The sequence below is a fragment of the Schistocerca cancellata genome, chromosome 3 (genome assembly GCF_023864275.1).
Source record: "Schistocerca cancellata isolate TAMUIC-IGC-003103 chromosome 3, iqSchCanc2.1, whole genome shotgun sequence".
NCBI classification, from domain to species: Eukaryota; Metazoa; Arthropoda; class Insecta; order Orthoptera; family Acrididae; genus Schistocerca; species Schistocerca cancellata.
In genome coordinates, this window is record NC_064628.1 from 511,920,036 (window position 1) to 511,933,286 (window position 13,251).

Genomic DNA, 13,251 nt, shown 5'->3' on the forward strand with positions numbered 1-13,251 from the left:
TGTAGTGCTACATATATTCGACGGCAGAAGTTAGCTGTGGCGGCACCTACCAACATTTTTCAGAACTTCCTCTTATGTTGCACTCTATTCTAAGCCGCAGGCGGTTTTTTGGATTTCAAAAATCGGAAAAAAAAAGTGCGGCTTAGATTCGAGTAAATATGGTAAACAGCACTACACAGTGGATGATGGAAATGAGTGATTTGGAGTGATGTAGCATACTATACCCTGAGGCAATCTGATGGAAGGGTTTGGGTTTGACAAAAGCCTGGAGAGCATACCTGCTGTGTGTGATATGGAGGTGGTGGTGTTACAGTAAGGGGATGTTTCTTTCAGTTAGGACACGGTTCTCTTACTGTACTTAAGAAAAGACAGTATCTGGAAGGATATGAACATGTTTTACAACATTGTTTACCACATACAGTAGAGGTACAGTTCAGAGATGATGATGGTATTAGTGTGACTATGCACTCTGTCGAAGCAGCATAAGAGAGCTAATTGTTTGTGGGCTTAACTTTTCTGAAATGGTGTGCCTGCTCTGAGTCCTGACCTGATCCCAGTGGAACACCGCCGGGATGAGTTTGAATGTTTACTTCATACCAGGCCCCAGCATCCAACATCATTATCTTTTCTGGTTTCAGTTCTTGAGGAAGGATAAGCTACCATTCCTCCACAGACATTCAGACCCCTCATTGGAAATGTCCCCAGCAGAATTTGAACCACCATAAATGCAAAATGTGGACACATCTCATTAATGTCCACTGACAGGTGTCCAGACACTTTTTGTCAGATAGTGTACTTGTTAAAATGTATTCACGCAAAACCATCAAAGTGCTAACATTAATCATCATTTCTTACCAATCACAAAGGGTTCTACTTGCTGACCAGCTGAGTTGTACCATGGTGGCCGACCTGCAGTGTAAATAGTGCGCCTATGACTGCGAAGTATTGATTCAGATGCCGTTTTCTTTGATGACTGTGACAGTGAAGTAGTTCTTTGCCGCTTTGAACGTGGCGACTTCTGGGAGCCTAAAACAAACAAGAAGAAAGTAAAGCAATAATGTGTAATATTGGTTTTACAACCAAGAAGGTATGAACTAAATTAAAAGAGTAGGAAAAAATAAGTGACAGCAACTGGATAAGATGTACCCTAATTTTCATATGTAAATATCAAACAAGAAAGTGGTTACACCAGATAGTAAATGGTAATTCACTTCAACAAAGCTCATGCAACTTGCTAAATCCAACAGTTTTCATATTCAACAGTTAAATTTGCAAACATCAACTGAATGTCGGTTTAACAACTTTGGTAAAATTTCCATAGATACCATATTTATATTAAAAAAAAGTGAAAGCTGTCCTCTTTGATAAGACAATCGTCACAAACTGCTAGGAAGTTTTGCACCCTCCACACTTGTGTAGTTCGTGTTTTACTGATCAGAAATTCTTTCTCAGGGCTGTTAATCACAGCAAATCACTACATACAGACAACTGTGGAATGGAGATGAAAGTGAACCAGTACTCACAGTGCAGTTCAGCAGTATGTGCTGTGTCTCCAACTGTGGGAGAGACCATGCAGCTCATGTACCATCAGTCTGTCAAGATGCCTCTAAGGACCATTATGAGCTTAGATTGTGTGCACACTGTAACTTTATGATAAAAAGGATTGTCAGCATGGGAAATTCCCCTTATACCGCAACAATATCACTCAAACACTCAACCAGAATCCTGTGAGACAAAACACTGTAAATCTGCCTTTTAGCAGTCTCTCCCAGTCAACAACACCAGCTGATGATTGCTACCTACAAATTAAGGCCCATAGGTGCCCCAAGCAGAACTTTATAGAACTGCACACTGCCTTTCTGAAGGCCAATGGCAGGAATGTATTGACCCAAACAGTAAGCAACAGTCTCCACTAGATCATTTTGGCCTCTGGGCACATGCCACAAACAAAGTGCATGAAGAAAATGGCTGAGGGAATACATGGAATGAAATCTGGATCAACTGCATCAGTTTTTCTCTGATGAGTGCAGGACCTGTCTGCTGCTTGGTGATCTCCATAGAATGGTGTTTAGTCTACCAAGTACCAATGCACATCTTATGACATTTGGTCCCAGGCTCTTGGCAGGAAGGCCAGTCAACCAATTTTTCGTCCTGTATTATATGTGGACATTGGACGCCTCTTAACAACTAAGGATAATTTGAGAGCTGTGCAGTATTGGGACAATCTTCCAACCTATTGCAACATTTTGGCAGTGTATCCTTCTTTCAAAATAGTGCAGAGCACATCTCTATCTCTCAACAGATTCCTCCAGCAGCCAGGAATCAACTGAAAGGAATGGAATGGACTGGATTGCAGTACCTGCCAACAAGAATCTGATTTGGCATGCTTAGGGCATGTTGATGCTTGCAGCACATTTCTACACAAACCTTCCTCACCTACTACACAAGGGCTACCATCAGATTGTGGCAAGCTTTAAATCGATCACCCCAGTAACACTGCAGCCAGAATAATGATGAAAAATTTTACACTGAAGTTTTTTAAAGGTTGTACTTTTATATCCCGCACCTCTTGAATCTGCACCCACATGTGTCACAAATATGCTTGTAGTGCTAAACTGTTTCGAGTAGCTTACAATAAAATTTTCAAAACTTATACTTTACGAACAATACGATTTCCACATTAATATGGGGTTGCACACCTATTGCACTCTCAGATTCTTTGACTTTCAATGCCATTTGGTGCTTAAAAATCTGGGCAATTCACAAAAACGACAGCAACACAAGGAAAACAAAGCAAGTACAATTTCCTATGCTTTCATCTTAGTGTTGCTATCCATAGACGTTCCCTGTACATTATTAAGAACAGCATCTTCAGCATTTATTGACAGTACGGCTGCAGTTGATGCTGCAAGTGCAAGAGGAGGTAGCTGGGAGATCCAACTTGTACGAATTGCACTGAGGCATTGTTTATTAGATGAATACCATTGCAGGTCCCGTGACATCTGTGACAGTCATAAAACTCTGAACTTGCATGTTGCTTAAATACCCAACCTTCTATTGTTGACTGATTTAAGCACAGGGATAGCACTGAAAAGGTTTATCCAAGGACTGGATTGAGGAGAGAGGCATGGTACAGTAGTCCATGCAGTTGTGCAAAGCCACTGTGCCAGGGTGACATAGAAGTTAGCACATCTGCCCAGTAATCAGGAGTCCCGGATTTGAAGCCTGGTTTTGGTACAAATTTTATATTCTGTATCTGTGTCCTCCCCTACAATTTTGCCTCTTTGGTTACTCTGGTACTATAGATGTTATTTACTGACATCTTAAATGTCCCATCATCTTATCCCCTCTTCCAGTTAGTGTTTTCACCAATTCTGCAAAAACATTTCTTATTGTACCTTCAGTACTACAACAACAAAACTTCAGTTAACTTCTTTTGCAATTTTTCTACTATGCGTCATTCACTTCCACTTAATGCTGTGCACCAGTCATTTCACCAAGTGAGGTGACACAGGGATTAGCATACTGAACTCACATTCGGGAGGATGACTGTTGAAATCCATGTCCGGCCATCCAGATTTAGGTTTTCCATGATTTCCCTAAATCCCTTCAGGCAAATGTCAGGATGGTTCCTTCAAAAGGACATAGCTGACTTCCTTCCCCATCCTTCCCTAACCCAATGGGATGAATGACCCTTCTGTTTGGCCCCTCCCCCAAACAACCTGTCATTTCATGTCAACTGTGCCTCTACACTGCTACTACTTTTATTATAAAAGCAAACATGTTCCAATCTATTATGTCTTTATTACTCCAATTTACCATATTTTTTTCCATCACAAAGTCTGTCATGTCGCATATTACACACAACTTTTCCTTCCATAAACTATGAAGTGGTGGCACAGCTAAGTCAAAACTCATGACCTTTAATTTTTCGATAAAGCCATGTATTTCTGTTCACTTTACCACCTCCTCTTTTGCAGATGTTCTACAGGTCACTGTGGGGAAAAAGACTGCAATAATTTTTCATTCTTGTAAGTGATGCTGGACATCTCACAAACTTAACATACCTTCATCAAAACATACTATGAATAAAAAAAAATTAAGGATTAACCTTTGAGCGGGCACACCGATTTTTGTGACAAGCAGGCGCATGGCAAACTTTTACACATTTAAACAGCTGTCTTCATGTTACCGAGGTAAATATGAATGAGCAAAATCACAGTTTAAAAACAATAAAACAAACTTTCATTAAGTAGATGAATCACTGTTTAATTAAAAAATAGTAAAAGAAACTTCCATTACACCTCTCCGATGCCATGTACAAGTCTTACTCCACAGTGATCACACACACTAAGCATTAAACAGTGCAGTTGCATCAGATTATAGCCAACCATGTGTCAGGTTGTCTCTAATACAATTGACACATTGTGAAAAAGTTGCTGCTGGCTTGGAATCTGGGTCATTTTCTTGCACAGATTGTACATTTTTTTTCTCACCTAGCATGCTGTTTTATTTTATATTACTGTTGTTCACATGGACATACAACAGCACACCTTAGCACTGGGTTAGCTGAAGCAATAATGAAGGCATAGGTATGGGCTTGCAGTTTTAAAGCAACAATGGAATGGTACAAGACAACGTTATTTGTGGTTGGCTTACTTTGTACAAAGGAACACCAACTCAAGGTTAATTGAAGCCTACAATATCTATATACAATATATGGTTAATCCTTAATTATTTTTGTTCATAGTATGTTTTGATGAACGTATGTTAAGTTTGTGAGATGTCCAGTGTTACTTATAGGAGGAAACGCAACAGTTTGATTGCAGGTTGATATCTATATATAGATTAGTATGTCACCAGACCACTCATTCCATAAAAATAATATAGGTGCAAAGAAATATTGTTTGCATTCTGTTCTCTTTCTGCTTGTGTGTGTATGACATTGTACCGCATAATGAAGGAGATAGGTCCAACAGACCCGAAGTTAAATACAGCAATTTGAAGTTGAACTTCAATCTTTGGATTTTACTGTAGTTTTTGTCCCCGAGCACTTTGAGGCAAACTTACCACAATACTTCATCGAAGGAGGGATGAATATGCAGTTATATAATGTAAGGAACACAATTTAAATCAGTATCAGCTATTTAATTAACAGGACTCCACACTCTGGAGAAATTAATCATGAGATCGCCTAGCTGTAGTGTCAATGCCATTTACAGAAATTCTAAATAAAGTCTCAACAATAAAAACTAACAAAATCTTTTTTGGCGAGAGTTTATCAGCAGCACTGTACCACAAAAACAAATTGTTAACAGCAGATATTAGAAAGTCCTCCGAAGCTTGTAAGTATGTAGGGACTTCTGAAAGTAAGTCACACATGTCATCCCATGCTAAGATGATTGCACAACAACACTGGTGCATTGTCAGAAGAGAGTACATGTTCCAGTTTCATGCAGAGAGTTCTGCTGCAGTACATATGAACAGTGCATTAGAGTTGAGTGAAATGGTGCAGCAGCAATTGGAAATGCACTCCAAACTTGAAGTTCGTGAGACTGTGTGATTCTTGGGGGAGGCAAAAATGTCTAAATTGGGCACTGAACCACCATAAAATCCTGGTGGTATATGGAGCAAACAAAATGTTATGTCCAGCCTTGGCAGCAATGTTAACCCATCATACAATCCAGACTGTGCACCAAGCAGTTTCCACCTTTTTGGCAAGCTGAAAGAACATCTAGTGGGAGAGATTTTCCAATGGTGAGAACATTCACACAGCAGTTCTATAATAGCTTCATGAACAAGAACTAAATGATTGGTAGAACATTCTCCCCATTCCCCACCATAGACACATGGTGACAATTATTATTATTATTATTATTATTATTTGGTTTGTGCAGTGCTCAACTGTGCGGTCATCAACACCCGTACAAAGTCCCAAATTTTACACAGTCCATTTCCTTTTTCACAATCCAATCTAGTCACTCTCACAAATGACAATGATGGCAAAATGACGAGGACAACACAAACACCCAGTCCCCGGGCAGAGAAAATCCCCAACTCAGCTGGGAATTGAACCCGGGACCCCATGACCCAAAGACAACAACACTAGCCCCTACACCACAAGCTGCAGACTTTGTGACTATGTTGGAAAATAGTGTTGTACATCTATGTCACTTTGAAGTTTAGTGCGGCATTCAGTAACAGTTCATTGGCCTGCCATAACAACGTGTAACTTTCGGAATTACCCTCTTATGTCAGTTCTATGCATGTGCCGTGAGCCAGAGTCACTAAATTTCTATTGCAGGTAGAAAATAATTTGTAAGTGTGTGTTGACTGCAGCAAACAAAGTTATATAATGACAAAATAACACACAATGCAGAAAATAAAAAAGCAGTCTGGGTATCCGTAAACAGATAGTGTGCTTACTATGCTTTATTATCCAATCCAGCTAGCATACTTTGAGGGTGAGCTTTTGACAGGTATTGCAGAGAAATTACAACAAAAATGCATACCAACAGATTTAACACCTGTGAATAATTATGTAATATGTACAAAGATGTTATTACCAACCACAGAACATTCAACCAGTAAAACTGTACAAACAATACAAGCACTGAAATGATGCATACTGAGCAGACAAGCTCCCTTAAACTTAAATGAGTCATTCACTTATGGGAACTTACAAGAGTATTTAAAGCGAGGTAAAGGAAAGTAATATTGAAGACGTACAGACAATCTCTCAGAGAGAATTAATAAATCCAGAGTTAACCTAACTAGTAGTTAAAGATGACATGAAATTAGTAACAAACACTTGCCTAACACAAAATGGAATGGAAGAAAGAAATACAGTAGAAGAAGAATGGGTAGCTCTGAGGGATGAAGTAGTGAAGGCAGCAGAGGATCAAGTAGGTAAAAAGACGAGGGCTGCTAGAAATCCTTGGGTAACGGAAGAAATATTGAACTTAATTGATGAAAGGAGAAAATATAAAAATGCAGTAAATGAAGAAGGCAAAAAGGAATACAAACGTCTCAAAAATGAGATCGACAGGAAGTGCAACATGGCTAAGCAAGGATGGCTAGAGGACGAATGTAAGGATGTAGAGGCGCATATCACTAGGGGTACGATAGATACTGCCCACAGGAAAATTAAAGAGACCTTAGGAGAAAAGAGAACCACTTGCATGAACATCAAGAGCTCAGATGGAAACCCAGTTCTAAGCAAAGAAGGGAAAGCAGAAAGGTGGAAGGAGTATCTAGAGGGTCTATACAAGGGCAATGTACTTGAGGACAATATTATGGAAATGGAAGAGGATGTAGATGAAGATGAAATGGGAGATACGATACTGCGTGAACAGTTTGACAGAAACCTGAGTCTAAACAAGGCCCTGGGAGTAGACAACATTCCATTAGAACTACTGATGGCCTTGGGGGAGCCAGTCCTAACAAAACTCTACCAACTGTTGAGCAAGATGTATGAGACAGGCGAAATACCCTCAGACTTCAAGAAGGATATAATAATTCCAATCCCAAAGAAAGCAGGTGTTGACAGATGTGAAAATTACCGAACTATCAGTTTAATAAGTCACAGTTGCAAAATACTAACACGAATTCTTTACAGACGAATGGAAAAACTGGTAGAAGCTGACCTCGGCGAAAATCAGTTTGGATTCCAGAGAAATATTGGAACGCGTGAGGCAATACTGACCTTACAACTTATCTTGGAAGAAAGATTAAGGAAAGACAAACCTACGTTTCTAGCATTTGTAGACTTAGAGAAAGCTTTTGACAATGTTGACTGGAATACTCTAGTTCAGATTCTAAAGGTGGCAGGGATAAAATACAGGGAGCAAAAGACTATTTACAATTTGTACAGAAACCAGATGGCAGTTATAAGAGTTGAGGGGCATGAAAGGGAAGCAGTGGTTGGGAAGGGAGTGAGACAGGGTTGTAGCCTATCCCCAATGTTATTCAATTGTATATTGAACAAGCAGTAAAGGAAACAAAAGAAAAATTCGGAGTAGGTACTAAAATCCATGGAGAAGAAATAAAACTTTGAGGTTTGCCGATGACATTGTAATTCTGTCAGAGACAGCAAAGGACTTGGAAGAGCAGTTGAACGGAATGGACAGTGTCTTGCAAGGATGATATGAGATGAACGACAACAAAAGCAAAATGAGAATAATGGACTGCAGTCTAGTTAAATCAGGTGGTACTGAGGGGTGCCCCAGATGACATTCTGTGTGAAACTTAAAGGGGACTGATGGAGCTGCAGGTTCCCATTTCATAAGTAACTGTTTTTATTATTATATTATTTATTCAGTAATTGTTGTTCTCTCATGTAAATACCAAGAACTACATTATTAATGTTTTGAATTATGGGCTCAACTATTCATTTTATAATATGATACTTGGTAGCACAAGCATATATTTACCTAAATTTCCATTTATACCACTTTCTGAACATGGAGGATGCAGTTATTTTTGGACTTATTGCCCTCATAGGTCAGTAGGATTAGAAGAGGAGGAGGATGATGATGATGATTAGGATTAAAAGCCAGACATTGCCAGTTTTAGCCCTTGCTGGGAAGAGGGGGCAAAGGCAGTGGCATTGATTCCCTATTAATAAAGGAACTGAGGCTTGAAGATCTGCAGGAATTTCAGAAATTCATGAGAATGGACGTGGCTTATTTTGACAAGCCACTATCTGTCATACGAGAAGGTATTCACTAAAGTGGCAAAATAATGTAATAAGAAACTTCGTCTAGTCGGAAGTTAGAATCAAACTCATTTGTTTATTCATTTTGTGATTAGGTACTCTTGCTAACTATTGAAATTTCTCATATCTAGCTTGATGAAATAAAGCCAAAAATGCTACCAAATCAAGCTTGACCTTTCATCAATTACAGCACTACATATACACATCTAAATCATACATGATACAACATGTCATAAAGATCATATAGATACCTTGCCTCGCTGAATGCCTGAATCAGAGTACACTATGCTTGCATTCCATTTTTAGAACGAGATTCAATCGGTAAACAGAATTATTTTTGCAAACAATCTGTATAAAAGAAAATAATATTTCACTGGCACCTTTGTCCCACAATTGGGGCAGGGGCAGGGGTTGTTACAATCTGATTTGGCATGGTTAGTTTGAAGGGGTGGCCGGATGCCATTCCTGCTGCCATCCTGAACCCCCCCCCCCCCCCCCCCCCAGGGAAAGAATCAGCGTACCCCAACTGTCTGCATCTAGTGTACACCACGAAGTAGTGCAAACATGTACCAAATGTCTGTGAGTCTCTTAACTGAGGCGGAACGTGGGGACCAGCCTGGTATTCACCTAGGGGATGCAGAAAACCACCTAAAAGCCACATCCACTCTGGCCGGCACACTGGCCCTAGTCAGTAATCCTCTGGGCGGATTCGATCCGGGGCCGGCACGCCTACCCAAGTCCAGGAAGCAGTGCATTAGCACTCTCGGCAAACCTGGCGGGCTGTATAAAAGAAAGTCCACTGGTAAAAATTTTCCTTTTGCTTAATTACTGCATCTATGAGGATTTAATCCATGAAAAATGCACAAAACCTCCAACATGAAAACCTGAATTTAGCCACTGGCCACAGATTACAACAACAATAGCTAAACATAAACAACTTTGAATATTCCTTTCTCCACATGCACACATTATCACCATCTAGAGTACAAGCACAGATTCACAGGAGTTTAGAACTGGTGTATTTCTGCGTGTGGAGAATGTGTCTGAATTCACTTAGTTCTACCTATCCTACCACCAGATGGTTGTCATACTAGACCCATTTCATTTGTGGCAGATCATCGTGTAATGCCCACTTTAAGATGGAACCACTTTGTTATCTGCTAAAGAAAGAATGTTTGACAAATATATTACCTATATTCTCCACCAAACAACATTAGTTTAGAAGAGAGAAAGGATTCCAATCTTTCTGGATGTGAACATGGAACTGAAGGAAAAGCAGTCTGCAACTACGTTGTTTTGTTTTCCTCCCATGGTGGTCAAGAAGGGAAAGTTCCTAGGGCCATAACAATCAGTACTGAATTGCGAGCTGTCTTAAGCAACTGCCAGGGTCTTGCAGCCACTGGCTGATAACTTTGGTCACTTCATGATGCCAAACATCCAGCATCATGCTGCCTGCTACGCACGAGGGCACTCCGCATAAGCACCACCCAGCCAGAGCGAGCTAAGTTTTCAGCAGGCAATCTGTCCTAGATAATAAGACAGAAAAAATATAGTCACAGAGTAAAACTGCAGCACAGAAAATGAATAAGTACTGCACTGACTTGGGACCCAGGCTCACTTCACTCGTACTCACAAAGAGTTGAGCCCACTTCAGAGGTGAGTGGGTGGGGAAGAGAACATGGCAAGAGTTTGGTAAAACCTGTAACAAGTAAATAACATTAAAACATCCGTCACTTTACAACACTTTTGCAGTTTGTTTCTTTTTTCTTCCATTCTATAACACTTTATAAAAACCCTTTACAATGGTTAAGACTTATGTCTTGTGCTCTTGAGGTATTCAAGTGCCTCAATTCCAGCCTTTGTTTTATACCTGGGAGAAAACCATATACTGATATCAGCCGACTGTGTGTATGTGTGTGTGTGTGTGTGTGTGTGTCACATTATGAACTAATGTGCATATTTGGGTGCAGTAATCAGTATTTGAAAATAAATTAACATTGTAGCACTAGCTTGTTTCATTATTAAACAGTTTCTTTGCAAGAATATATAAGGCAGCAAATAAGGTTATGTAGTTTTAAATTAGCCTTGCAACGAATAAGATGGAGGCTCTAAATTCCATCTATCTAACTTGAGTTAGGTTTTCCATGGTTTCCCTAACTACCTAAGGCAAATGACAGAATGGTTCCTACTGCTAAGCTGTCCACTTGTCCCATTCTTTAACTATACCATGAAGTATGTGAATGTCACACACACACACACACACACACACATTTTCCTCCTCTTACAATACAATTTGCCTGGGTCCTTCACAAACAGCTTAATTAGACAGAAATTTTGAGGAACACGTAGGGACAGGCTGTACTGATAGAAAGCAGTAGGTTAATAATTATAAGAAATTTGTTTTGAGGATAATTTGTCACCAGACGTCAGCAAGAAACATTCATTAGTTACATACTCATAACACCATGTCCAAACAATAAAACATGTACAAGAAACAACAATATTTAGTGTGAATTAAACACATAACACTGTTCAGTAAGTCAAGGTGGGCTACAACACACAATTTTTGTTTGTTTGTTAGCACAATCACAACCCCGTTAAGCAAAATGTTTCTTTTCCCTAAAAAAAGTAACAACATTTGTTAACATAGCTAAATAGCACGGCATACTTTACAGTTATAATATGATATATGAATATCTAATCAAGTGTTGTCACAAATATAACACCAGCTCATTAATACTAGGATCCTAAAAGGAATTATCCATTGGCTTAACGGAAGGACTGGTAATTACACATTGGAACCTGTGGTATTTTTTTTTTTTAATGTATGTACACGACATTTACACAATAAGCATTAAAATGCTCAGTCATGTCCATTATCTGATACTGGTTTTCTGATTTCACATTGCAATTTTAATTTTTTGTAAGACAAAGTGACAGTGAGATATGACAAAGTGCGGTGAAATGCCACAACCCTAAACATTAGGCTATGCTACAGGCCTATCTGTCACCACAACTTTTATTTAACTTTTATTTCACACACACATTCATTGACTTCGACAACTCACAACGATCTACCACAGCAACGAGGAGTCCAAGACACACTACCACACTAGGGCCTAACCAGAAGGGGCTATCCAAGCAATTTGAAAGAACCACGGAAATACTGCACCACGATGCCCTACCTAACAAAGAAATGAAATTAAAATTAGGGTTGCATCGGGACCATCACTTACGGGCCTTCTTGTCCAGACACGCCAACAAGATCAAATTTCTATAGTCTTGACATAGAACTGAACACAGATTCACAATACAAAGATGTATCATGTTGTTAGCCGTCAGTTGTAAACACGTCTCACCAATGCACTTACTAGTTTCAATATTTCCGATTTCGTAACTATAAATTTTTATCTGCTTCCAGATCGATTAATTACTATCTGTTGATGTTAAGGATAAATGCAATAAGATTTGGGTCAGGCATTAATGCGTAGTGTAACCCTAATGCGCCTTTATCTTTAGTGAAGCTATTAATTACGTACCTGTTGAGGGTGGCCTGGGTGACTGTGGAGGTGGTGTGTTCGGTACAGGGTAATAATCGCAGCCTCTCTCTTCTTCCTCCTCTGCATCGTCTGGCAGGAACACCTGATCCACTGTATCAATTTCACCCTCATCACTAAGACAAAAAAGAGAACTGATTTACGAATCTACTGCTAATCAGGAGGCACACAGTCGATGACATGTATAAAAGAAACTAACTTTCTGCTGCAGTATAATTATTCTAACATACTCTTACTTAGCATCCTTGACATTTTGCAGTAGTCGGCAAGTTCTGCATTGGTTTTGCCGGGTGATCAATTGCATCCCTTGACCGGGATTTTCGTTTACAATAAGGGATACAATTTTAGACGTCATCGTGCTAAACATTTTGCCAAGCTACATTAGAAGAAAATGAAATGGGTGGAAAAATAAAGACTCCACATCGCGGTTTAACGTTTACCTCTCGGAACTCGCTGAGCTAGGTGGATCAAACACTTGCACAGTTGCAGCCATGTTTACAACTATGAATTAACGTCATTGGCAACCACAGAGAAGATATATTTGTGGCCTATGTTGGCGACGCTGTAGCAAGGACATGCAAGAGATGCCTACGCTTTGTGCAGAACGCAAAGGAACAAAGTTATTACCAGCATACAAAATTTGATTTATATATATTTTCCCTCGGCTTTTGAATCCAACAGAATGGTCACATTTTGTCGAAATTCTGACTCGTGATAACTAATTAAATCGAGATATTTGTTTCGAATTGCGACCGCCAACCAATCATTTCGATACCTATGTGATTACTCGTTTGCATACTCTGTTTACGTTGCTGCACCTACCACAAATGGCACCCGCACAAATTAAAAAAAAACCAAATGGCACTAAGCAAGATTTACGTTTAACTGAAATTTTTAACGTACACTACAATGTCACAATCTTAAGTATATTCTTCCCTCCCCTACGTAGAAGAGTACACCTTAAGTCAGCGTTCACTA

The 13,251-nt window shown here is 39.5% G+C and overlaps 1 protein-coding gene across 2 annotated transcripts in view; it reads right to left on the bottom strand.

Moving 5' to 3' along the window:
- The window catches only part of LOC126175307 (uridine-cytidine kinase-like 1), a 112,055-nt gene extending 99,090 nt beyond the window's left edge, over positions 1 to 12,965 (bottom strand). Inside the window, exons 1-3 of one of the 2 annotated variants that reach the window (XM_049922011.1) lie at positions 12,714 to 12,965; positions 12,256 to 12,389; positions 856 to 1,026 (exon numbers count right to left, since the gene is read on the bottom strand). In XM_049922011.1, coding sequence (XP_049777968.1) covers positions 856 to 1,026; positions 12,256 to 12,389; positions 12,714 to 12,766 — 358 coding nt within the window. In that variant the 5' untranslated portion in view covers positions 12,767 to 12,965. Of the gene's footprint in view, positions 1 to 855; positions 1,027 to 12,255; positions 12,390 to 12,509; positions 12,686 to 12,713 lie in introns of those variants that run through there. The other variant, XM_049922010.1, reaches the window with a different exon arrangement.
- Between the last annotated feature and the right edge of the window lie 286 nt (positions 12,966 to 13,251).